We start from the raw sequence: 26909 nt of genomic DNA, 5'->3' as shown, positions 1-26909 counted from the left end.
CGGTGACGGCGGCGCGGTTGCGCTCAGCGCTCGCCGCCTCTCCCCGCGGCGGCCCGGGCGCTCCGTCCTGTCCCGGCCACCGGCCCTGCGCCGCGTCCCGCCTGCCGAAGGAGGCGCCGTCCCGCGGAAGGGCGGATTTGCCGCCTTCCCGTTCGCTCCTCTTTCTCCGCCGCCGCACGCGTGACGCCTTTGTCAGGCTCCGGGCCCTCGGCTGGGCCCGCTACTCCGCCCGGGGCCATGGCCGAGCAGACGGGCTTGGCTTTGCCGCAGACCATGGACAGGTACGGGGAGGGAGCGTTCGGGCTGGGCCTGTGAGCCCCCCGCGGGGGGTTTGGGGCCGGTGTCGCGGGTCCGGTTTCATTTTTTGCCTTGGTGGCCGGGCAGAAGTTGTGCGAGCGCTGTCGCGAAGCACCGCAAAGTACCGCGGGCAGCTGAGGGGCGAGGAGGGGTCGCTCCCGCAGCCCTCGGCCACAGGAGGTGAGGGTGTGCCTGAGCTGGGACAGGCTCTGGGGCAGCTGGGGGCTGCAGTCCCTGTCTTGGGTCTAGGGGAGCCTCTGGGTAGCGAACGCACTGACGTGCACGTAAAGCGAGGCACCAAAAGATGACCTAAGCTCAGCCGGCCTTGTGTGTTTTGTTGCTGGTTTTATGATCTGAAGAAAGCCTACAATTGCTTTCTGGAGCGTTCTTAAAAATTACAGCCTTAGAAGTATTATGACTTAAGCATCTTTCCTCGTCTGTAATTACTAACTTGTAAATTCTGTTTACAAGAATTTGTTTTCTCTATGTGCTTTTATTTGAATATGTAACACTTTCACCCTGTTCCACTTAGCACCTGAGATTCCTTAAGTGTAATTTTGACTCATCCAGGAAGCCCTTGCAACCTATTCCTACAAACAATAAACCACATTCACAGTCTGTTATTGCAGGAGCTGTAATAGCCTGGTATCTCAGAAGGTGGGGATCCAGAAGCAGTCAGGCTTCTGTTGATGAACCTGTCAAGTTTTTATCATAAGTTTTCCTCAAAAAGAACCCTGGTGGTTTTGTCCTTTCCCAGTCACCTTTAAGGAAAGAGTATTTAATGAAATACAGCCTGTCATAAGGCAGGTGATGGAAATACAAACTATGGGAGGCAGGGATAGAACTTGTGCAGCCTGGAAGGTGGGAATGAGAAGTTCCAGTTTGATATAGAAAGAGGATAAAAGTGATTTGGGGAGGGAAAGTTTATGTTCTAGAAAAACTGAAAAATTAAGAGATGACAAAAGGATAATTTATGTTATAAAAGTATTGTTGAATCAACTCCTCTTAAACTAAAAAAAAAAAAAAAAAAGACAAAACAGCAAACTTTCATCTACATCCTGAATTTTGTAGTCCAGTAATACATATTTAGAGTTCTAGGAAACCATAATACTGAGTGGATGCCCTGATGCCCATGGTTGCATCACACTCTGAAGTCCTAGTTCACCCTATTGGGAAATGGCTGTGAGGTTGTGTTTATAATCTTTGTTGTGACCCACTGTTAAATTAAACAGCTAATTAAAAAAAAAAGGAAATTAGTTACCTGGTTGCCAAACCAGTTTGCTGTTCTTCAGTTGTTACCTGTAATAGAGATGTGGGTTTTGATGTACATTTAATATTCTTGTATCCTTTCAAGTTTGTGACATTGTAATTTGTGTCTCTGGCTCTTTTCTAAGACTTTTTCTAGTATACCTGGAGTAACTTGATATGTAAAAGAACTGGACGTCTCTGATTTCCTTAATATCAAGGACAGCAGGGAAAGAATTTGAAGTACCTAAGTAGCATAAAAGGCGGTAGGAAGAGAGGCTGAAGCTTTCATATAAGAATTCCTTTGGCTCTTTATAGGAAACTTTAGAAACAGGAGTGTCACAAGTTATGAATAAGTAAGAAGGAACCAAGTATTTAGGATTTTAATTTCATTCAGAGTGTAGCATAACATCAATAGAAGGATTTTGGACTAACCAAGACCTCAAAATGCAGTCGGTGTAAATAATTTTTCTGCTTTATATTGGGTTTATGGAGCAGGGTTACATTTGAATAAAGAGATTTTTATGCATCTGATGTTTCTGAAGGTTGTACATAATTGTGGTCGTGTTGGTAGTGGTGATCAAGATAAGCCTTCAGTATTTCATCTTAAGGGACATACCCCATGGTTAAATTATCTGTGGGGATTCTGAGGAATGGAAATACTTCTTCTGTCCTGTTATCTTTTTTGCTCATGACAGATATTTGTTTTTCCTCAGTGATAAAAAATATGCAAAATCTTTAATTGCTAATGATTATACCTAAACACAAAGTGCATACTTTAGAATAAAATACAGATCTTTTAGTGAAGATGGCTTTCATTTGGATTCTAATAGTTAAGGAGGGAAAAAAGAAGGGTTTTCTTCTGTTTCCAGTACCTAGATCACCACTGAGAGTGGTGACATGCTGTTGTATCAGGAATTCGGTGTTGCTGTAGATCTGAGTGCATGCCCTGCTTTGTATACAAGGGTCAGAGCTCCCAGAGCAAGTTCTTTAATTCTCTGCTTGTGAGAGGGAACAGCTGGGTTCTTCTCTTGACTCTTAGATTCTGTACCTTTATATATATAAACCTATATAACAGGTTTATTTCCTTAATAAAGTTGCATTTCTCCAGTGCAAGGACTGACTTGATAGCATCATCACATTGTTGCCTGGGATTCATCTTTCTTTGATGTGTTTTGTGCTCCACCCTTTATTTGCCTGCATAATTTCAGTCTAGGAAGCAGTCCATGGATTTATAACAAAGAAGGTAAACAGCTGTTAAGATGTAAGGAGTCAGTTACTCAAAATTTCTACCCAAGGATTTTATACTTACCTGAAGGATTCACTGTAGCGTAAATACAAGAAGCATGACTTTGAAGTGACACTACACTGGGGATTGTCTCAGCTGCAGCATTTAGGAAACTAATCCATATGATTGGCATCACCTTTTCTAGCCTCAAAATTGGAATTTCCATCCCTCTTGTAATTTTTTTCTTCTCTTTCATGTTCATATAACAGTTCCAGATAATAATTCTTAAGATACTGTCCTTTTCTGCAGGCAGAAATCTTTTTAATCTATGGCAAAACCCCATGTTTCTCGAGTAATGTGTACACTTTTAAGGCAGGTATTAGTAATCTGGCTAAATGGTGAGATTTTATTATTTCATTATTTTAATGCCTTTGTTCTTGTTTAATGCATAAATTACAGAATTATAGTAATCTTCAATAAAACTTGAAATTATGTGGCAATTGGTTTTTTATGTGCTGTTAATGTGAGCTGTAATGCTAAAATGTACTCATATTTTTAAGCTTTATTCTCTTGACTTCTGTTGAATTACCTGTGGATTACTCTTGCAGTTGGTTATGCCAAGGCTTCAGAATGCTGGGGTTCTGTTTTTTGAAAGCATATCCTGTGCTAGTGATTTGTGGTATTTCATATACTATCCAAATTAAAAGACAACTGCTCCCTTCTTTCCATATGTTTGCCACCATGGTCAGAACATGGTCACCATGGCTTTCTGTTATATCAGTCTTTAGAGATGTTAGTCAACATTTGATGGGTAATCTGTTGAAGGCTTGTCCAGGTACATGCTGAAGAATCAACATAGTGATAATTTTAGCATGGTTTTGTTTTTGAATTAGCATTCTTAATTGTCTGACTGGGTGGTAGTTGCTCAGTTGTGGTCAGTATCCTTGATAAAAACCAGAGCAAGATGATGTGACTTTAAGTCTCTACCCTTGCCATTCCCTATTGAAAGGAGGCAAGAGAGCTGAAATTGCAGGTAGACTTTAAAAGCAATTAAACGATAAATTGTAGTTTGCTTAAGAAATTACTTTTACTATCAAGAGAGGAGTACTGTTGCAATTAAATTTTCTTTTCCATATCATTGATTTATTGGAAAAATGCTAGCATTGTAGTTCAAAAATTGCAAAATAACATTGTATTTTCTATTTCAGTTGTTTGAACTGTCATCTGATTCCATAGTAATTTTCTTTTTTTTTTTTCCCCAAGAAAAAAGTGCAGGGATTGGTTTAGTTTTATTTGCACAATTAACTGTTGATACTTTAGTAAGCTAATACACGGTCTTGGATTAAGACCCTGATGCTACAACCTCAACAGTGTAATTAGTGCAGTGTGATCCTTGATTAAAGGTGTTTATTCTGAACATCTTAGGCTTGTACTGTATGTTGTGCTCTGATTTCTCTCACAGATGGAAGTTAACACACAAGTAACTCTTTGTAGGAGTGGAGTTCACCCAGATAAGATATGCAGAGTAATAAGCAACATAAAACACAGTATCGGATTTATGTATTATCTTTATTTTTCACAGAATGCCATCTCTGCAGTTACTCAGTCTGTTTGTTCTACTTGTACTGATTAAGCATGTCTCTCTTCCTTGTCCTACCTCAAGTAATTATTTTCTTTCTTCACAACAGAGTTAAACTCTTGGGAGAGAGGTCTTCTTAACTTCTGGTCGAAGTCTGTCAGTGTCTAGAAGTACCTGGCTTTCTGTTCTTCCTTGAGAGTAGGTTTTTCCTGCTCAGAAGGAAAGGGTGTGTAAGAGTAGAGAATGGACTGTGCTGGGTTAATCTCTACCAGGGAAAAAAGGGGTTTGTTTTTCCCTGTCCTTAGCCCAACTATTTGGAAGTTGACGTTGATACAGGATGGAAAAAGCAAAATCACACATATCTTGGAGAGTGGGTTTCAAGAAAGAAAGTTTGAAACAATAATAGCTTTATAATAGCTTGGCTTTCTCATTACTGCTTCATCCCAGGTACATCCCTTAGTATTTTGCTTCACTTTAGCGGGAAGGTTCTATGCAGATTGACTTCTTCCTGTGTCTTACCAGTAAAGATGATTAGTGGAGACTTAATGCAGACCTGTACACTGCCTTTTGCCCATGTGAAATATGCAAGTGTCAGCATGTTATTTATAAACTATCTTAACCTTTTGACTGTTGTCTAATGTATTTATTTTTCTGTCTTTGATGTTTGCTTTCATATGCTTAGGAACAAATGTTCGTCTTTCAGTGGCTGCTTAACAATTAACTTCTACCTGCAGACAGTAGGTAATTATTCTTCCTATTTAAGTGTGAAGAAACTCCTGAGAAACAACTTAACAAATTTTTGTACTCAAACTCTTGGCATCCCATGTATTATGAAGGCACTCAGATAATATTTTCATTAGTTACATTCACTTTTTCTAAAAAGGCTATACAAACTTCTGTTGATTGATCGGTTCCATGTAGAAGTGTTCAGACTCTGTAGTAGTGCTTAAAGCTCTAATGGTTTCCTTTGCCATAGTGCCTTTAAGTGCTCACTGAAGTGGAAACTTCTGACAGTTTATGCAAATGTGTTGAATAAATATATGTATAATAATTTACAGACAAATATCAAAAAGGTTAAGGTATCAATTTTGGAACAACTTCTTAAAGTAATATTTAAAGTGGTAATGAATATGCCAGCTCTTATGGCCTTTCTGCATTGCACAGAGGATGGAAAATTCCTGATATGAAAATAAGTGCTTTCTAATGAACATTTTTGTTTTCCCCTGAGCAGCAGAATGGGCCAAGTACTAGATTTTTTATAGGGTGTAAATACCTACCTTTATCAAAAGAATGTGTGACTTGCTCATGCTTTTACCGGCATTTGTCATTTACCCTAAGTAGCAAATTCATTGCCAGTGCAAAAGAACAAGAGGACTCAGTCTGGAGTGATTAAGGCAAACTGCTTCTGGCTGATGTTTCTCAACGAAACTGTTGAGATTACATCAGTTGGTGAAGGGACTGGAGCACATGACTTACTAGAAAAAGCTAGAGGGAGCTAAGCCTGTCTGAAGAAAGGATGGCTTGGGAGGTCTGATAACCTTCTCCCTCCCAAGGACGTTGTTCAGAAGTCTGACTGTGGAGGTTCCTGGCAGGATGATGAGAATCAACTGTAAATTTGAACAGAGAAGTTTTAAGCATGTGAGGATGGTAGTGATGCAGTTGAGCTTGGGAACAAGTTGCCCAATGCAGATGTGGATCTCAGCCCATGGGGCTTTTCAGGACCCAGCTGGAGAACGTTCTGCAGTCTGGTCTGAATTTGGTGTTGCTTCTGTCTTGGGCAGGAGGTCTGACAAGATCTCCTGTAGTCCCTTCCAAGCTGTAATTCTGTGATACCGAGTCTAGATGCAATCCCAGTTTAAGGGAAAACAGCACCATTTCATTTGCACTGCATAACTTAAACATACTATGCTGGAGGTGCCAGTAGGGAGGTACAGTCCACTGACACCTTCTAGCAAATCTGCACTTGATTTTTTTTAGGACCAACTCTGAAATTTGTACCTAAAAGTTAACTTCCTCTCTAGTTGGACTGGGAATTTGCTTTCTTTCTCTTAAGAATTTTTGCTCCTGTCATGTTAATGCTAATATGAATGTTTTTTGCTCAGGATTTTTGTGTCAGTGATTCTGGGGGAAGGATTAGACACTTCCTGCCTAAGACTACTGTAGGATAAGAAAACTTAAAATCAAAATGTCCACTTCTAAATGCTGCTTAAAAAAATTGCACTGAAGTTGTATTAAATCAGGGGCTAGCTGTTCATTTGTTTCTAAGTTAACATAAATATTAAACTGGCCTGCTATATAATAGTTTCCCCTATAACAAGTAAATACCAGTTGATTTAAGGGCTAACCAGGGAATCCTTGTATGTGCTTGTATTTGGAAACAACTTTCACAGAAGCAAACTTCTTGGATAAGTGTTAATGTTTCTAGGTTTTCAGGTGATTGCTTGTGGAAAGTATGGACTGTTTAGTGTTCTCAGTTTATGTATTTCTGCCTCTTTCCTCCTATGGCCATGCAGCTCTTCTTCAATGTGTACGTAGCAAAAGAAACTGCTAAAACAGTGGGAAGATGGTAAATAAAAGAGTTCACATGGACAAGAGGGGCTGTCATTCAGTGGTATTTTTTTAAGCCATGTTGTTATAATTAATTGTTTCTTCACATTCTAGAAAAAAGACAAGACCCTATATTTTAAACCTGCAATGTGGTCCTTATGTACCTTCCAAATCTCTTCTCATTTGTTTCTTCTAAGTGCCTCCTGGAATGTGAATACTTTTGTTTAGAAGTGGATATTTTTTATTGCCCTAAAATGTGCCAACATTTAGCTTTCTGTGAGGGATGTAATTACAGAAGACCATGTGCAGGGTGCTTGTGACTGTTCTACTGGTGAGTCACGCAGTCACTTCCACAGCTTGTCGAGGAGAGTTACTTAATGTTATCATCAGACACCTTGCAATTTTGTTCACATTTATTCAGAGTAAAGACATTTCCAAATTTTCAGTGTCTGCCACATTTGATAAGTGGTTTTTGTAGTTCTTGAGGTATTAACATCCCAAGAATTTATCTCGTGGGCATTTAAAATTTTTTGGTAATTTTTAGGTCAGAAATTGTTCCAATTTTTATTATTAGGATTATATAAGATGACTGACTTAAGTAGAGCTTTTTGGTTTGCTCTCTTACCCTGTAAATTTTCTGCGAAAAAATAGAAATAGTAAACTGAGAATAACTTGAGTAATAGTATTTGTCATAAATTCTTGAGTTCAAAGCAATTTACTTGCTTTGGAGTCTTCCACTTTTTGCAGTTGAAGGACTACAGTTCCATTTTTTTTTCTCCTCTTTTCTTTGGAAGAACACAACAGTAAGATTGCTTACCCTGTATGGTCAGTTTAACCATGAAATTCTCTAGGAATACATTAAAAAAATCAAACTTCTGTTTCACAAATACTTTCCCTAAAAATTGAATGTAAAGCAAGGAACCATGTTTGGTTTCTGACAGATGTCGCATATATGCTAATGTATTTACTTTTGTAACTAAAGCTACTGTGCCTGAAGATGCATTTGTACTTCTGCATTAACTGACACTGGGAAATGGCTGCAGGAGCTTGAGCTCACAAGATACAGACTCAGTGAATAACTTTGCGTTTCTTATCATTTGCTTATCACAGCAACAGCTTAATGTCAAGATGGTTACAGTTTTCGGCAAGTCAGACTTGGTCTATTCTGTATGTAGGTCACTCCTGATATTTGTAGCATCTGTCGTCTACTCTGTACATGTACCACAAATACCAGTATTGGTATTTTTCTGATGCAACTCTGTTCCCCTTTCCCCCAGTGCAAAATAGCATTGTTGGTTAATAGAAACTACATATCTTTGTCTTCATGTGGTGTCTGGTCATCGTACAGGTAATTAATAAGTAATTAAGATGCTTAAAGTCACATTCAAGGAAGTAACTTTAAATAGCCTCTAATGCATAATTTCCTAGTTGCTTCACATCTCTCCTGTGTTTGTGATTATTGATAGATTTGTCAAACAACGCATGAAAAAATGTTTTCCCTGTATCATATCATATGCTATCTGCATTATAAAAAAATCCATTAAATGTTTAAAGCATTAATTTAATGCTATTAGAATTCCTCACTGTTTGCTATGTATGTACTTGACTATGTGTCAACTTTCTTGTTCAAAGCATGTTTCCATTTTGGAAGTAAATAGTTATGTGTATGTGGTTCTTTGTTTAGGTTTTGTTTAGTTGTTTTTTCTTTTTCCACTTAGTGTTAGTCACTTCTGTTTTTCTTCCTAAGATGGTAAGAATCAGTGTTATCCACCCCCAGCAGGCACTCAGTAGCTTTTATTATTAATTGTAGACCAAGCTGCTAATATGCATTAGTAAGAGTTCAGTTAGGAATATGTATATTTTAGTAATAAAGTGCTTATTGAATGAGCAGGAGTTTTTCCTGATTTGTCTTTTGTACACGTCTAGAAGGGCCCTCTTCTCCCTCCCTCACTTAGAAAATAAAACAAATATTTCTAACATCAAAATTCATTGCATATTGCAAGGCCACTGAGCTTTGGTGATTTCTCAGCTTTTCCTTTTGAAAAAGTAAGAGTATGGTAATACTAAAGCCTTTAAGATAACTGAATTTTGAAAACTTTGTAGAAGGAACGTGTCTGAATAACTGGTTGCAAAAGTTTAATTTTTCCAGAATGAAAGCTAATTTTTTGCTGACAGTATAGATTTTGGCAAACTAGAGACCAAAACCCAACAAGATAGCTAGATCTGAGGAGGGATTCCTTATTTTAAGCTGGATAGAGCAAAGACCATAAAAAAATAAGGCCAAATTTAAGCACAATAGGTGATGCCTGGCAGTCAAAGGTTTAATTTTATCCACAAGCTAGAAGGATTCAGTGAACTGTTCTTTACTCATATCTTTGCCTTTATATAGTGCAGTGAACTCAAGTGTAAAATATTTCCCCTTGATTTAAGCTGTAATTAAGAATATAATAAAGCTTGAACTTCTGATAATCAGTAGATCTTTCTGGTGCACTTTCTAGTTAATTATTCTATGGGATTTTAATGTGTTTGTTTACTGAGTTTTAGTTATCCACATGCTTTTATTAAAAGCTTTTTAAAATCTAGTTTATACTATGTCATCCTGAGGTTAGAGGAAGTCAGAACCTATATATAAATACCACTTCTTTCTGTTCACACCAACATTAGCTTGATTTTCTGTACTTGAGCTGTTTCTTTTGAAAGCTTTGCTTTTGTGATAAAGTGTAGTTACTGTTATGTCTAGATTCTTAACAGTGTCTCCTTTACTCAGCTTTGAGGGCTATCCTTGATGACTAGGCAGAGCAGAATTGGGTATAAGGTCAGATGACTTTCAGGACTCGCTTTGAGAATTTTAGACTTTGTTTCAAGGTGACAACATGTTTTCTAGCTGAGTGATACAGGCTGGCATATGGCTGCCATGCCATGCTGCCTTAAAAGCATCCGCTAAAGTCCCCAAGGAGCATCTAAGACTGCTATTTTTGCACCAGTGTCTGTTCTTCACTCAGTGTATTTCCTTTGTGAGTTTTTCCTTTTAGGATAGTGTAAGGGTGTTTTGAGTTTGATAGGTGGGTTTTGGATTGAAGATTAAAGTATTTTCCATTGTGTTTGTTGGCCAGGAAAATATTGGGGAAAGAGCAATGTTCCATCCTGCAAGTGGGTTCATCTCTTCTGGCACTGCATCTCCTCTGTGAAGCATGACATAAGCTAACATTTCTCAGTTTAATGGTATTCCTTTGTAGCCTTTATCAGGGGTTGGTAGGCTAGGCTTGCATTCTCTCGTGAGCAAGCAGTGTCCCTCCAGCACAAGATCCTATTGCTGCTGGTTGTGCACACTCAGGAAAAGGAAATGCTTAGTGGTAGCATTTGCAATGAGGTGTTTCTCTTGCTTTTTGAGAAAACAGTTGCCTGTCCCCCTACTAAAATTCCAGCCAACTCCAAAGCAGCCTAATGCCACTAGGTAACTCCATTTTTCTGACATCCTAGTCTTCCAACTTAAACATGATTTTGTAGTACTTAGAGTGATCTAAGTTGTCTAGATTCATCTTTGATGATGAATAGTGATAAGCTTTACACTAAACTTGCCAGATGGCCGGTTTAGTGTAAAGCTTATCACTATTCATCATCAGAGATATTTTATCTGTCGACATAGACTATGCATAAAAAGTTGTTATAGAAGCTCCTGAAAAATTGCCTCTTCCAAACAGCAGACTTGTGGGTCATCCTTCAGAACAGTGCCTTTTTATGGCTAGTTATTGGAACTCTTTCAGTCATTTCTTTTAAGGTACCTTTTCACCCCTCACTGGTTCTCTGTGCTGTTGTTGCTATCAGTTATGTTTCAGCCTTTTCACTTTCTTCTTTTTGGATGTGAAATTCAATTGCAATAAGCTGCTCAGACACCTTGTGCTTAGCAGTTGCATGCTTTACTCTTGCAGCAAGATATCAGCAAATTCCTGCCACTTTAGGGAAAAGAGCTTTATGATGTGAGAGAAATGCAGAAAATTTCTTGTTTTATGAAGGAACTGTAATGAGAGGGGAAATGTGTTTCTAGCTCATGATTCCAGAGCATATCATGCACATTCAAATTTGTATTTCCCATGGTAAGAGTTAGGTCTAAATGTCAAGTAGAGCTTTCTTTTCTGAGAAGTTTTCTGATTTTGCTAACCATTCCTATTTGTGTGCCACTGAACATAAGGGGGAAAATTCCAAGATGTTTCTATTCCCATTTCAGTAGTGAATATTTGAAACCAGATCATAAAACAGCTGTACTGTCCCAGTCTAGCAAGTCATTTTCCATTAAGTGTTGTGGATACAAGGATATCTGCTGGGTTTATGGGGCATTATAATTTTTTACAAACCTTTTACTAGTGTGTATGGAGAATCAACATACTGCTTTTAAATTACTTTTTTGTATTGCTTTACACAGTCACGCCTGCTTGAAAACAAAACTGTTTCATGATGGATTCAGCTTTCACAAATTGAGTCAGATTTGGTTTAAATAACATGAATTAGATACTGTTTTCCCTCCCACCTAAGACTGGTTTTGGAAAAAAGTAACCTTTAGAAGGAGTGCAGCTTACTAGTACCAGAGGGAGCAGGCTCCTTACTGGTAAGAAACTCGTGGTTTGGAGGAACCTGGTTTTAGGCAAGCCTTGGCTTTTTAGTCATGTCACATTTGGAGTATAGGATCTCCTAATCTTCAATGCAACTTTCTCCCCATCTGCTTTGCTCTTAACACAAGCAGTGCCTTGAGAAGAGTTTGTCTTTGCTAGAGAAAGAAATAGATGCAAAAAAAGCTTTATTCTTAGAGTCAGAATAGAATTTTTGAGACTGGAAAGCTTCATCTGCTGGGAGCTGAATCTAAAAGGCATTTGCAACCTTATATTCAGAGCTGCAATAGTGATATTGGTCTGGAGTTTTGTATGTTTTGTTTTGATTTTTTTTGAGCCAAGGAAGTGTGGAAAAATACATTAGTGTTATTGATTTGGCTATGTAGAAAGTCATCAAGGAAAAAGGTTCGAGTTTCTATCTGAAACAATGCTTTGTTCCACCTTTTCAGCCCTTTCTATTTCAGGTTATCTGAGTAGCAACCTTATTCAGTGGTAAGAATCAAACTCATATTTTATTCAGTACAAGAAAATGGAAAATCTGGCAAGAGCCTAGATACCTGTTTTGAAATGGTTTTATTTAGTCCTTTCTGCTACAGCTGCTGTCAATGGAAAGAGATAAAGCTGATGACAGTATACAGGGAATTTAGTGTTCATTATTCATGACTTGCTAAAGGTTTAAGTCTGTGAAGGATTTTGTTATTAATTTAATAGGTCTTTCAGGTTTTCAGGTATGATTGGCTGGCAAGAAATTGGATTAAGCAATTAAAGAAAAGATGCGTGGTTTTTTTTTTTTTTACTTACTAACCTTGACAGAGAACTTGAGAACAGAATTTAATCTATAACCATTGTCATGGACGAATTCACTAGTTAAAATTGCAGTGTAGCAAGATTATGTTTATGCTTAAATCTGTCATTATTTGAACAAACTCTAGACTTACATTTTGTGATGGTATCCTCAGACCTAACTGTTGTGAAGCCTTTATTTATAAATAAAAATCTGAATTACAAATTTAGAGCAGTTGTAGACTTAAATAGGATGTGGAATGAGTGAGTGACTGTTTACCTGTAATGTAGAAAAAACCTTCTGAAGAGGAACAATTATCAGCAGTGTTGTATAGTATTATTTGTTCTTAAAGTAAATTTGAGGATTCTTAATGTAAATAAAAATTAATGAACAATGCCAGAACTTGTATTCCGTAAGAACATGATATTGAGTGCAATGAACCAAAATACCAGCCATGCTTTGTAATCCTTAAAAATCTTAGTTGTGGTCTCAGCATTTTCATCTAGATCCTTACTAACTTGTGGCTGGTCTGTCTTTGCTCCTCCTGCTTAGGAAAGTTAATGTGTCCTTTCATTTGGGACTGCAGTAGGTGCACATTGGGAGCATCAAGGCAAAGAGAAGGGTGGTGTTACAGGAGTGAATAGCATGACAGTTTTGATACAAACCAGTGTAGGGAAGGACAGAAAAAAGCCAAGTCAGACTTTGATTTTACGTTCCCATTAAGATGAATGGAGGAAACTACAGTTCTGATTCCAGATGTCAGTCATCAACTGAAAAGCTCTAGTTTTAGACCACCACAGTTTAAATTTACATCGGTACCTACTATAATGTGTTCTGTACTTACCACTGGACATGTGGACATTGCAGGTTCATTTTATGGATTGCTCAATATTAAATTGAGCAATTTTCTCTCCGGTCTTCCCTGGAATCTGAATCTCAAATTGTATTCTCTTTTACAAGTATGCTAGTAATAAATTGCTACATGTTGCCTTCTGCTCTGACACACTTGCAACTTTTTCAGCATACTTCTACTACTGTAGATATTAAAAAGATTTAGTGCTTTAAAGAATGTCTTTCAAGTACTTTATAGGCACAGTCATTTCTATTAAAAAAGCATGGATATTCTTCTGTAAAGGAACACTTTCAATTTACAAATAGAACACTACCCAAAATAGTGAGGTCTTAAAAGCAAAGCTGTTAGACAACAGTATTTTTCCTTTCTTGAAGTTGGAGCCTGACAAAATTAAATTTCCCACTGCAGATTCCCCCTTCTTTTTCCTCAAAGAGGAGTTAAACAAAAGCCAAAGGGAGAGGAAAAAGCATCATGAACCACTGTAACATCCTGGCATAGAATCCACAATTATTCTCAAATAATAAAATTATTTGGTTTATGAGCATCAGGGCATTTCTCAGTGTCTTCTTCCTCACTTACTGTCTGTTACTTGTTACACATAAGAAACCTTTTAGTGTTTTGTCTTAATGATGTTACCAAAGTTGTTAAGAGAACAAAACTTCATCATCAAAATTGTGATGTTAAACTTCAGTTCGGTCACAGTGTCTAATTAGATTGTGTCTCGATAGTTAAATTATAGGGAGGCTGTTGCTGTGCTCCTTTATAAGGGTGTAACTATGATTGTAGTGGCTTGCATAAAATATTTTTTAAAAATCAAACTATTATAAATATATATATATTATATATATAAATTTATAGTTATATTCTTATATTGAGAGACTCTGGTTTATTATGTGAATTTCAATATCTTCATTATGGGAATTAGCAAATTGTTTCACATTAAAAATTACTGGCTGAACATATCTGATATTTTCCTAGTTTAGATCCATATTTTGCTTTCTTTTATAAGTTGGCCAAAAGTCTGGCCTAATCATCAGATCAGATATCTGGGAGTTCCTGTTCTGTGCTAACTTCAGGTGAGGTTGTATAGACTTCAATCTTGTGTTTTCTCCTTACAGAATTAATGTATTTGTATTTTCATGTCCATATAATTGTCCAAAGCAGAAATTTCCTCCTCTATTAGTCCAATAGTATTCTTGAAGTACTTTGTAACTTAATTTATATTATACAAAGTCAACTTGTTTGAACTAAATACTTCATCTTTTCAAAGAGACCAAATGAAATTGATATAGTTGCTTAGAGTTTTTTGTGATATATTGTATCATTTGTGTTGTTTTACCATTTAAGTGGATTGGACTTAGTTTCCAAAGTAATGGACTACGGTATTGATCTTTTATTTTTAAAATTAAAAAAACTTACCAAAATGTTGTAGAAGGAGATGATAAAACATGAAAAAAAATGGATTTTCCATATGTTGAATTATTCAAAGGTTAGACTATAGTCTCAATGCTTTTTAATCATAAATTATCTAAAAGTTTAATTAATAATTCAGAATGTGTAAAGCAGTTGTTTAGCTATCTGAAAAATTATGTTTATTATGTTGATTTTATAGCAAAACTGTGGTACAAAATGCTTACACTTCTGGTGAATAAGAGTGAAGTAATAACCATCATCTCCTCTAGATGCACATTTTCTTAAGCTGTATGCTTTCACATGTGAATGTTTATTTTAAGCATGTAAAATTAGCAGAAAATATATTTTTTTTCCTTCCTGTGATTACAGAAGCTGCTGGGTTTGTTTTGCTACCGATGAGGATGATCGGACAGCAGAGTGGGTGAGACCCTGCAGGTGCAGGGGCTCCACCAAATGGGTGCATCAGACTTGTCTGCAGCGCTGGGTGGATGAGAAGCAAAGAGGAAACAGTACTGCTAGAGTTGCTTGTCCTCAGTGCAATGCAGAATATTTAATAGTATTTCCAAAGCTAGGTAAGATACAGATAATTTAAATTGATGCTTATTTGTTTGTTCTTGCTTTGGTTTTTTTTTTTTTTTTTTCCTTTCTTGGGCTCGGAGCACCACTTCTGTTGGAAACTTGTCTATTCCCTTTTCCAGGCATAAAGAAATAACCTTATATTCTGCTTGCATCCTATTTGGTGGCTTAGTTAAATACCTTCTAAAAATTTTGGATGTATTCCACTTAGGTATATAGATAAATCTTGCCATTGACCTGTAATTATTTCCTGGCTAATGGGATTATTTTTCTTGTTGGGCAGAAGGTGACTTCTTTTAGCAGTTGCCACACAGCACATAAACACATCCTTTTTTTGACTCAGCTTGCAGAGACACTTATCAGAGGAAATTCAGAGGAGAATTTCCTAAGCAGCACGTGATATTACTGGAAAAACATACTTTCACTTTGGTCAGGAGGTGTTTCTGTAATCAGGAGGCAGAATATTTATGATTGCTAGGTATTGCTCTAGCTCTGTTTGTCAAGGTGAAAAAAAAGTTGGACATGGTCTTCCAGAGTCTCTTACTTGAGTAGCCAAGTAGGATAATGCACAGTATGTTGTATGTACTTAAATTAGCAGTGCTTGCCGTTATTTCAGCCCTCGTTTGCCCATGTGTTCTGTGGGATATATTAAGTAAATCAAGGAAGTGAAATGTTGCCATGGAAACTTAAATTTTGTTTAAAAGTAAAACTGCTTGTTATAGAAATGGTGATGTAGCAATTGAGTGCAGGCATTTAGAAGATTTTAAAGAAGATTTTTTTTAAGCAACTTATTTCTGTAATAAAAGAGCTGAAAATAACTCACTGCCAGTTCTTTGAGACAGGACCTCTTTCTTATTAGCTTAAGGGCTGACGAGATTAAGGTGTCAGGGGAATTTGAGTGATGACATTTACTTCCATGATAGAACACTGAGTAATAGGAAAGAAAAGAAACACAACAGTACTGCATTGTTGATATAAAGAAAAGACATAAACCAGTATGAAACTTACTACAAATTATTCATATAACAACCGCAATTCAGCTTTGCTGAATAGGGTAACTCTCCATCATAAAGAAGGTATCAAATGATAACATTTAGCATTGGCTTTGAGAAGAAAACTGGGTTTTCATCTGGACACAGAATGCATCACAAAACTTGACACTGTTTGAAATTCTTGTTTGTACCTTGACTGATGAAATTGTAATGTGAGATGCAATTTATTTTGACAATGGCAAAAAGGGGTAGCAGCTATAATTTGGACAGGATACATTAACATAACAGGCATTTTAATTTGTTCCTGCAATTCGTGGCATACTGTATTTGAAAGCTTGGATTCCAACATTCCTGGATTCTAAAGCTGTCCTAAAATTTTTGCATGAGGTTGTTCAGCTCTTGGCATGCAGGTATATGAGACTCCCTTCATGTATTTTGATACATTTTTCCTAATAATACCATCTTTTTCCAGTTTTAAAGATAAGGCTATAAAAATTCAGACTTGTATAAGAGCTCACAAGACATCAGTAGTAGAGCAGGGAAATTAATCTGGGTCCATGGAACATCAGTCATGACCTTGATGTGCCTTAAACAAGTGAGCCAGTCTTGCCCTTTTGTAACTCTTTCTAGAAACCCAAAGCTGTTATAGCACAATTCAACTACAAGTCACTCAAAGTCACACCAGGCAGAGTAAGGACAGTAAGAATTTTTCAAGAAGCCTTGCTAGTGGCCCTATTTCTTCTGCAGCAGGTGTCTTTTGAAGATAGTATCAGTCATACCCTCCCCTGAGCCATCACGGTTCAGAAACTTATTTACTTTAAGACTTCCCTAATGTACTGCTGGAAACTTTTTTCTAAAAATTCTGTGAAAGGATACCCCCAACTAAATTTTTCATTTATGATTATAGTTTAGAAGTAATATCAACTTGAGGAGACATCAGTGAATATAAGTAACAGTGGGTGTTTTTTTAAATATTTACTAGTTCAAAACAACCTTTCATGAAATATCTCAGAATCATAATTCCATTTTAAATTTGATAGTGCCTATCAGTTCTGGTGATTGGTGGTAATTATGTTCCTGTGAGCTGTTTTCTGCTCTTTCGAGAACTTTCACTAAATTGAAAAATATGGTTACCACTTCGAAAGTAACAAAAGTACCTCTTAGATAATTACTTCAGTTTAATAAAAAGAAAACAGTTTGGTAGAAAAAGCTCTTTAAAGCATGATATATTTTTCAAAATGAAAAATATTTTTGTTTCATATTTCCTTCTTTAATTTGGGTATCAGTGATATTTATTTTCCTGTTTCTTCCTCAGTACCACCTTAAAAAGCAAACCGTTTTGTCCTCCTTTGTCACTACTTCTTCTTAAGGGCTAATTAAAAGATTTTTTCAGTAATTTTTTCTAGTATTCTCTCAAGATTCGATACCCAATTCTCTAGCCAGGTTTCTCTTAATGTTTAGTATCAATAGGTGACATTTATTAGTACTTATGTTATAAGGCAACCTTCAGTATCATTTGAGTCTCCTGTCTTCAAACATAAGTTTTCAAAATGGTACAACCAAACAAATTTTACAGTGACTCTGGGAAACAGTCAAGATGTGTAAACTACTGTGCATTTAGAACTTGCAGTTATGACCTTGTTGCTACTTCCAGCATACTGATAGACATCCCAGCACCTTCTTAAGTGTGTTCTGGAAAGTCAAACACAGCTGTTAAGAGTTGAACTGGATGTTCCTGTTGCTTTTTTCCACCAGCTGACTTGAGCTGAATAGAACTGAAATCATTCACAATAGAGCTCTTCTCTAGAAAAATAAGAACTAACTAAGTCATGAAATGGGAGTCACAATTTTGTCACTGGGGGTAAACTTTGAGAGACATGGAGGATTAGTTACTTGAGGAATGCCTGTAGGCTGCTTTTGAGAATTGTCACAGATTTTTGGTAGGAAAAAGTAGGAGGGAGCTCACAGGAACTGTTCACGCATATGAACTGGGGGAGGACAGACTGTATGTAAAATTTGTTGACAAATACAAAAGTAATGCAGATTATGGTGATGGTGGTTTTCACTTCCATATACACATTTCAGTGTTCTGGCTTTTGCTTCACTCAAGCTCTTGCAGTCCCTCAAAGAAAAGATGCAAGCATTGCCCTTGTTCACCTCACCAAAGGCGGTCAGGGTATTTACTGTCTTGCCCTGTGTAAGTCTGGGAAGTGCAGTTGTACATACACAGAACAGTGAACCTATTCATATGTTGTTGTCAAAGGCACTGAATAACCTGAATAGGAGTGTTTTTTCCTCCAGTGTTTTGAGAGGTGATCCTTTAAACATACTGAATGCAGCCTCTTCCAGTGGAAGGAATCTTTTGTATTAACTGTGCTACCTTTTACTACATAGCAGGATAGTTTAGTGACAGAATTTTCAGGTGAAGCTGTCAAAGATAAGGGCATGAAGTACATTACAACAAATCGGTATTCTTTCCTTTAGAAAACTAAAATATCTAACAAATAAAAAAGGCACTAAGCCTAAAGTGGTTTCTACAAAAGAACAATTCTTACTCAACACAAAGGAAGCTAATCGGTGGGTAAATTAGTGCTTTAAGCAGTGTATCAATCTCCTGGAAAGATTATGTGGTAAATGAAATGGTAGGTAGGCAGAAGTTACAAGTTTAGCTTAATAGATTTTTAATTATGTATTCTCACTTAAACAGCATGTGTGATATGTCAGACTACTTTTACTTTCCCTCATTTGTTCTTTCTTACTGGTGATAGATGCTGACTTTTCTACAGTATTCTTTTATCTGTGTGTATCTATATATATCTATCTTGAAACCTTACTTTTCCTTTATCATAGGTCCAGTTGTTTACGTTTTGGATCTTGCAGATCGCCTGATCTCAAAGGCATGTCCCTTTGCTGCAGCTGGTATAATGGTGGGCTCTATATACTGGACAGCCGTTACGTACGGAGCGGTGACGGTCATGCAGGTACACACATCTTCCCTCTTCCTGCCAGCTCTGAAAGCAAAAGTCAATTCAGACTCCTCTTTCCTTGGCTTAAAACATGCTTAGCTGCTTTCAGTGTAGTTACCAGTGAATTCAGGATGGTTTTTCACTTTTAACTGGTCATAGTTTATAACTGCAAGTATGCCTGTTTGGGCATGGTTCAGTCTGCAGCCAACAAAATCCGCTACTGCTATAGCTGGCTGCCCTGTGTATGGCAGACTGGTGAACCCAATTTGTTCTCATGGGAAAGGTGCCATTACCACCTAGCTACCAATATTGAGTAACTCTTCAGTAAAGTCATGAGATTTAATCTTTTACTTAGAGAAAGGCTTTGCTAGTAACATTCAAAGGGTTGAAATTGAAACGTGGTAAATTATTTTCTGGATAATGTGATGACTTTTTAAAAATTGTATAAAGGAAAATACATGCTCTGAATGATGCAATTCATTCATGAACGAGAAATGCAAAACACGGCAGATTAATGTTTTTATTACTTCAGACTGTATGATTAGTTGAATGGGAAAAAGTTTTCCTGCATCTGTTCTTGTGAACTTGCTATTAAATAGAAAAGTAATGTTGACAAGCGATACACTATTAACTATGGAAAGACTTGTTCATGGCAATCCTAGTTCAACCACAAGACCAGAGTTTTCAGAGATTGTACAATCAGAAGCACTTTCATTGCCCTTTTAGTTGTTGATTCCTATATCGAGTCTATAACCTGTGTTTTGCCTGAAAGCATAAAAGTATTTCTGATGCTAATTCAGTTGTAGATAGCATTAACAAACAAAGTTAATAAATACTCCTCTACACATTTCTAATTGTAAATATACAACCTGGTTCATCTCTCATAAGTAATTTGGCACTAGTTCTTGGGATGTGTGGTACTGCCTGTCAAGATGGTGTGCTGTTTTGGTTCACTTTCTATGTGATCTGTGTGATATGAAAGCAGAAATGGAGCCCAAATGAGTGGTTGCATTTTCCCTGTACCAGTGTGGCCGAGGGTCAGGCAGCTACATAGGTGATGTGTAATGGCTTTCAAAACCACCTGCATTCCAGTGGATGAGTCTGTGTATTACAGAGTGGTGCACTTAAATATTTTTTCATTGGCTGTTTTGTTCTTGTGGCTCCAACAGGAGCATTACAACCATGTGTAATACTACAACCAGATTTTGGAAATGTACCAGTCCTTTTCTCCTTGCTCACTGCTACACTGAGCTCTTTAGCTCTTTTTCTGGAGGAAATTGTGACCTTTTTAGCTGCCCTAGAACTCCACAGCCAGATGGAAAAACAAATTATTTATTCTGAAGTTGTTTTGCTTTTGAAGTGAGGATCTGTCTAAACATTAGTTTAGGCAGCTGGTCAAATGCCAGGTATGAAGAATTTGCTATTTTCATGATTTAGTGTTTTGATTGTATGGATGGCATGCTGGGCAAGACAATAATTTAGTTTTGCTTGTAGAGGAGGAGATTGAGCGGGTAGTAGAAGTGAAACTGTTCCACCCCTTTTGCCACCCCAACCTTGCTAGGTTTAATACAGTTTTTGTCCTGATGCATTTCAGACTCCTTTCCTTTAGTTGAAGGGCCAGAGAGAAGCACAGAAGCCACTTTTAGACTTCAGGTGCAGAAAAATAAATACAGAATTGACATTGTGGTAGCTAAGTCAGTAACAAGTCAGATGGAGTAACTGAAAGCAGAGAAATACAGTAATCTAAAGCAGAAAGAGACAAGATACTGAGGCATTTTTTGGTGGACAATGACTATAAGAAGAAAAAGGATAGTGTCAGACTTCACAGCTTGAGTAGAAGATACTGAAGAAGCTGGAAGACAAATGCTGAATGTTTTTTCAGGAATAATCTTTTGGCAGCAACAATATTGGTTATGCCTATTTTTAGAGGCTGTGGTATAGAACATAACTTCCTGTTCTAGAGGTGTAACATGGAATGCTTTTCAGAGCAAGGCAAAAATGTTTGAAGGTACTGTGGTACATTACTGTAGCTTCTTCTCTGTGTCCTATCTATTCCAGAAGTACTGGTTTTGTTATTTTCCTTTTTTAAAATTTTGCTGTTGTTTCATGTTCTTACCTCCTAATTCTAATTTTTGTTCAATTGAAGACTTGATAAGTTATTGTACTTGTGGAGAAAACAAGAAGTCAATGAAAACACATCAGAAAATCCAGTGCCTGGCAAGCATAATTATTATTTTATTGTTTTTAGTCCTCCCAGATTCTTACAGAAATAGTAATGAAAGAGCCTGTTCTTCCTGGAAGCAATTCAAGGACTGTATTAGCATTTATACTGCTTAAATTGTGACAAATCTAGAGGATATCTACCACTCTAATATAAATTTTTATCCTCAGTCCTATTAGATTTATTTAAAATTAAAACAGTGTACTTTTTAGAAGACATAAGGCACCATTCTGTTACAATTTTAACATGTGCATTTTATAAATGGAAAAATCTGATTTATTTTTTTATATGTCAGAAGAAAAGTGTAGACACAGCAGTAATAATGATCCTTTAAAATCCTTGAACTAACTACATTTGAAAATAAGGTACATGTGAAGATATGCTGCAATTTCCAGTACAGTTGAAAATAATGTTCATCTTCCTGCATTGTCCAGAGAAACAATAGTGATATACTGTGATCTCTGTCATGTATGGTATTCCTAAAAACCATAAAATTTTGATAAAAACATCTTGAGGTACCTAATATCAATTTATCCTTTGAACAGTAGTATCTGATCAGTTTCTCAGTGTAGAATTAGTTGCTGTAAATCTGTGAATTCTTAAATGCATTTTGGAAAGCCTGCTGTATTATTAGTGTTTCAGATATTTAGGCTTGTATTTACACAGAAATACACGAAACCTTTCTTGAGATGGTAGGGAATTCTGTTACAGCTCTCTGCAAGATTAATGATTTGCAAAATAGGGCTGGTAGCTCACCTGCATTATGCTCCATAACCAACCAAGGATACAAAGAGAAAACAGTAAATTAGGTAAAACAGTGTTCTTTTTTCTTTAACTTAAAACATGTGGGCAGCTTCAAACAAATTCAACTTTTTAAGTTGCATTTTTGTTCATTTGTGCATTGTAACATTGTTGTGGCCTTTGTTTTGTTTCTCAACTATATGCATATTTTCTAGGTTGTGGGTCACAAAGAAGGTCTTGATGTGATGGAGAGAGCTGATCCTTTATTCCTTTTGATTGGCCTTCCCACTATCCCAGTCATGCTAATACTGGGCAAGATGATCCGTTGGGAGGACTATGTGCTCAGACTGTGGCGCAAATACTCTAATAAGCTACAAATTTTGAACAGCATATTTCCAGGTAATGTGACATGTAACATTCAAAAGGAAATGCCGAGATTGAATTTCTGCCTTTAGGAGATGGGGATAGGCAAGTAGTTTTTGCTATTTTTAAGTAGATACTAACTATCTACTTAACACTATCCCTCTATTTCAAGTTCATTCTCTTTAGATTGTGTTTGTATATATGTCCAGAGAAGGGTGGGGCAGGAGTAGCAGGAACATGGTTTCACTTCAGGCTTTAATAACAAAACAAGCTACTAAAATTCATGGGTCTTACTTGAAAGTAAAACTGCAGTCATTTAATGGAAACAGAATATTCTCTGAGAAGAGACATAGTTGTCAAAAAGTAGTTGGGCTGTAGATTCGTAGTGAAGTGGGCAGTGGGCAGTAATGTACTTTGTGTTCTTTTTTGAGGCAGTGGCTGTGTAACCTTTTCTTCCCCCATTCTAATCCCTTTAGGCATTGGATGTCCTGTTCCTCGTATCCCAGCAGAGGCCAACCCTTTGGCAGATCACGTCTCTGCCACACGTATTCTGTGTGGAGCTCTAGTTTTCCCTACTATTGCCACAATAGTTGGCAAGCTGATGTTCAGCAGTGTTAACTCAAATTTACAAAGGACAATCTTGGTAAGATTCAATACTCTTTGTTTCATAAATTATTATAATACAGGAAAATGAAGTGTTGTGAAGGAGGGAGGCAAAGGAAAAAGGAACCTAAATTGATCAGGAATTTTAAGAGCGGCATTTGATTAAAGGAAGAGGGTTTTTTAAGGTTGCCTGTCTTAGCAGTGGACAAACATCATGTGTGTGAAAGACTGTCTTTATGACTTTCATGACAAGTTCACAACAAGGATGAAAGTTTTATGTGGCACTGTAGTAGGCAGGCCTTAGCAGTAATTAAGGCTGACAATGAAGATGAGGAGCCAACATCTTCTAAGAACAGTCTCTGTAAGGGAAGACTGGGGTTTATACTATAAACCTTTCAAAATTAGCTTTTGTTTACTGATTTTGAGAGAAACCCTTTGTTTTTTATTGTAATAAGGAGAGGAAAATTAACTCTCCATAGAATTCAAAGGGAGAGGGAATGAATGACAATCTCTTCCTTTGTGAATAACCTCTCTGGTTGCAGCCTTTCAAGGACAAGTACACTGAGTTTGGTAATATGGAATCCCTGCTCATCTGACTGTCACCACAGCCCATTTTCAATTCCTGCATGTTTATGCATCCCTCTCTTTTATACAGAACAAACAGTGATACTGCAAATGTTCATGCAGACTAAAAGCTTCTTGGTGTCTCATTTTGAAGACTTGAGATAAACATATTGTAAAGCTTTCTAGAGGGAAAAATAGTTTGTTTTACAAAAATAGATTTTATTTTACTCCACTTTTGGCAAGTGCCATTTTTCACAGTCTAGTTATAGAATGGTTATCAGTACTATTCCTTGTGCCTTGTATAGTATACATTCAGAGAAGGGAGGAAAGCAGATACATATCTGCATTTTCTTTGTTCTTGAAATAAGATTTTAATTTTTAAAATTTAGAATACTGGTGAGACTTCCAAGGAAATAAAAGCTTCGATAGATTCAATCTGTAATCCCTTTAACTAATGTTTACCTCTGTAGTAGTGCATAGTGACAGAAAACTTTGAGATACTCATTTGGAACTGTACTAATTAGTTAATCTTTAGAAGAAAATACCATATATTTAGAAAACAAATCTTCTCGGACTGGAAATTTTTAAGAACATTTGCAGTGATATGGCACTGAACTGTGCAGGTTTTCAAAATATCTTTTTATTTCAGGGTGGAATTGCTTTTGTTGCTATAAAAGGAGCTTTTAAGGTTTACTTCAAGCAGCAGCAATATTTGCGCCAAGCTCACCGCAAAATTTTAAATTATCCTGAACAAGAAGGAGCGTAAGGCTGTAACCTCCAGATGTCACAGACTCTCACCTAACAGGTTTCCATGTTGTATTGGTTCCATTGTTATTGCACAGTAGTGGAAAATTGTGATAAGTTGCTGCTCCTCTATTTTTTTTTCTTTAAATACAATAAAGCACTGTCTTGTGGCAGGGTAAATCCTTTCAGCAACCACTGAACCTGAGAATGTGATTTGGCTTTCATTAGTTTTTGGGTATTTCTGTTGGGCAATAGGCTTTTGAATTATTTTCTTTAAGCCAATATACTGAATGGAAAAAAAATCAACTACAGAACATTTTAAGTGTAGTTAGGTAGGCTATATCCAAATGCCTTTTCTATAGGTGTTTTCGTACCCACGCTGTCATTCAGTTAAGCATTTCACACAATGAAGGGAGATGGTTTTAGAAGGGGAATGTGAGTCATTACCAAGAAGAGATAATTTTCCTAGGGTTTTGCTGGTATCAAACAGGGAGTGTGAAATACCCAAATGACAGAGAAAGCAGAAGATGATCACTCTCTACAGGACTTGTATGTCAGCTTTAACTACCTAAGTATTAGGTGTTAAAAATCAGCATGGCTATCAGTTGACTATTTTATTACTGGTAATTTTCAGTGTCCTGTTGTATCTTCTGCAGTGCCTAGTGTCATTTTCTCATGGCTTTACTGGTTTGTAACTGGTGCTGGATAGCATTTTTTCCTCCACAGTAAAATAATTACAAGGGGGAAATAAATTTCAGTTGCTTATTTTGTAGTTAAGTATTAGAGACTTGTTTAGTTTCCATATTCCTTTCTGTTGTGTAAATACCCACAGAAAACCTGTGAGAATGCAGCATTGAACACTAAAGCTCCATTTGAACTGACAGAGTAGGCCATCCCCTGAAGCATCCAGACTTGAGTGTGTAACTCATCTGTGTGCAGGACTAGGCTCTCCTGCTCTAGTGGAAGTGCTGGCTGCAAGGGGCTGACACTACACTTTGGGTACCTGAGCTGAGCATCCTGCCAGCAGGGTACTTAGCTTAAGGTAATTTGGCTCCATTTTGCACTAAGGATAAATCTCAAATGTGTAATAAAGTTCATTTAGACAGTAAGCTTTACTGTTCCCATATGTCTAAAGTAGTCAGCTGAGGGAGACATTAGCACTTCCATTATTTGATGTATTTCTAAACCTAATTTCAACAGAAGTTGACTGTTTTGTGAAGTTAAATTCTGACAAACATAATATGGCCATTGCATATTCATACCAGACCTAATCTGGATTTCGTATTTGAAGTTTTCTTAAGAACAATTTCTGTATTTTTCTCCAAGTTTTTTCTTGTTCATATTAATATGTCAAATGCATGAAGAATAGCTTAAAAATCTTTTGAGTGGAATTAGTCATAAGTAAATATTTCTTTTCACCAGAAATGAAGTAAATGCAGAATGGACTTCCAATTTGACTGCAATAATGTATGTTAGGAGAAATTCAAAGTAAGGTAACTTTTCTATAGTATGTTTATCTTAATTACCAAGATGTAATATTTTAAAACTGTACAGAAGTGTATATAAAGGCCAATTAGTATTAAAAACCTATACAGGTGTTAAAAATTATACACTCAATCAATATCAAATACTTTTGAGGCTCTTGCTGTAATGGAAGAATTACTATAACCTTGTAAGTCTGCTGATTATATTTGTCTTAGTGGGCTCACTTTTATATAAAACCTAAACTGAGTAGCAGCCTCTGAAAGTTGCTACACTCTGTAAGATAGTCTTGAAACAATATAATACATATTTCTTACAGAATTCCTCGTTTCAAGAAAACAGCTTTTCAGTGGTCTTCACTGTATATATTTCCAAACAATTTATTACTGTTTTTTAAAGTCTCATGGAGAAAATTGAATGATGCAAATTAGTGGGTTTGAAACTTGTTTCATGGGAAAGCTTATTGTCTCCTCTGGAAGTTAAAGCTATTGTAAAAATACAATTATAAAATACTGTATGGACTGTAAGATGATTTCACATGAGTGGTTAAAGGTCATTACTCTGTAAATCTTGTTTTTCAGTATTGAAAATTGTAGTTATGTTGAATTAGGATGAATAAATATTTTTACACTCCTTAGTGTACTTTGTCAGTTGAACAAAAAGCATTTAGCAAAACTTCTGAATGGAAACTGTGTTTTGTTTTAATGCATACCTAAAGATTTATATAATTCATTTTAAGATGATGGACTAAAGAAATATCTTTGTGATGAAGAAAGAATTCCTTTAATACTTAAGTCTGACATCAGATTCTTTTTCCTTCTCTCTAGTGATGAATAAGTGATATAGGGGAATGTGTTTCTTAAACATTTAAAGCAAAAGAACTTTTGCAATATGGGCAACTTCCAGTAGCACAGAACTGTGGTTGGAAGTGACTACATATCTATAGGCTGGCTGATGTGCAGCATTGATTTGGGCAATACATTAATCCCTCTTCATCAAGAAAGATAATACTGGCTGAAGGAATTGTATTTTTCATTGATAGCCAATTTATGTGCCATTACTTTTAGAACAGGGACTATGAAATATTGTCTGGCATTTCTCAGTATA

General features: G+C 36.7%; 1 protein-coding gene across 2 annotated transcripts; it reads left to right on the top strand.

Annotated features, from left to right (window-relative positions):
• The first annotated feature begins 7 nt into the window (after positions 1-7).
• MARCHF5 (membrane associated ring-CH-type finger 5) lies at positions 8-26602 on the top strand. 2 transcript variants are annotated; one of them, XM_068197703.1, is made up of 6 exons: positions 8-281; positions 14920-15122; positions 18999-19099; positions 22262-22445; positions 22886-23052; positions 24226-26602. In XM_068197703.1, the coding sequence occupies exons 1-6, from the start codon at positions 238-240 to the stop codon at positions 24340-24342; spliced, it is 816 nt and encodes a 271-aa protein (XP_068053804.1). In that variant the 5' UTR covers positions 8-237; the 3' UTR covers positions 24343-26602. The 2 variants fall into 2 exon arrangements, with proteins under 2 accessions (XP_068053804.1, XP_068053803.1); XM_068197702.1 differs by having other exon boundaries at positions 18969-19099.
• The last annotated feature ends 307 nt before the right edge of the window (positions 26603-26909 follow it).

Source organism: Anomalospiza imberbis, chromosome 8 (genome assembly GCF_031753505.1).
Source record: "Anomalospiza imberbis isolate Cuckoo-Finch-1a 21T00152 chromosome 8, ASM3175350v1, whole genome shotgun sequence".
NCBI classification, from domain to species: Eukaryota; Metazoa; Chordata; class Aves; order Passeriformes; family Viduidae; genus Anomalospiza; species Anomalospiza imberbis.
Note: the sequence above shows the minus strand (reverse complement) of the source record. Positions and strands in the feature narration are given on the sequence as shown.

What these genes read in the sequence shown, in the direction of transcription:
- MARCHF5 (XM_068197702.1), top strand. Translation starts at nt 238, where the DNA reads ATGGCCGAGCAGACGGGCTTGGCTTTGCCGCAGACCATGGACAG. An exon ending in AATAGTATTTCCAAAGCTAG is followed by an intron (nt 15,123 to 18,968) that starts GTAAGATACAGA and finishes CCTTTATCATAG; the next exon opens with GTCCAGTTGTTTACGTTTTG. An exon ending in TTTGAACAGCATATTTCCAG is followed by an intron (nt 22,446 to 22,885) that starts GTAATGTGACAT and finishes TAATCCCTTTAG; the next exon opens with GCATTGGATGTCCTGTTCCT.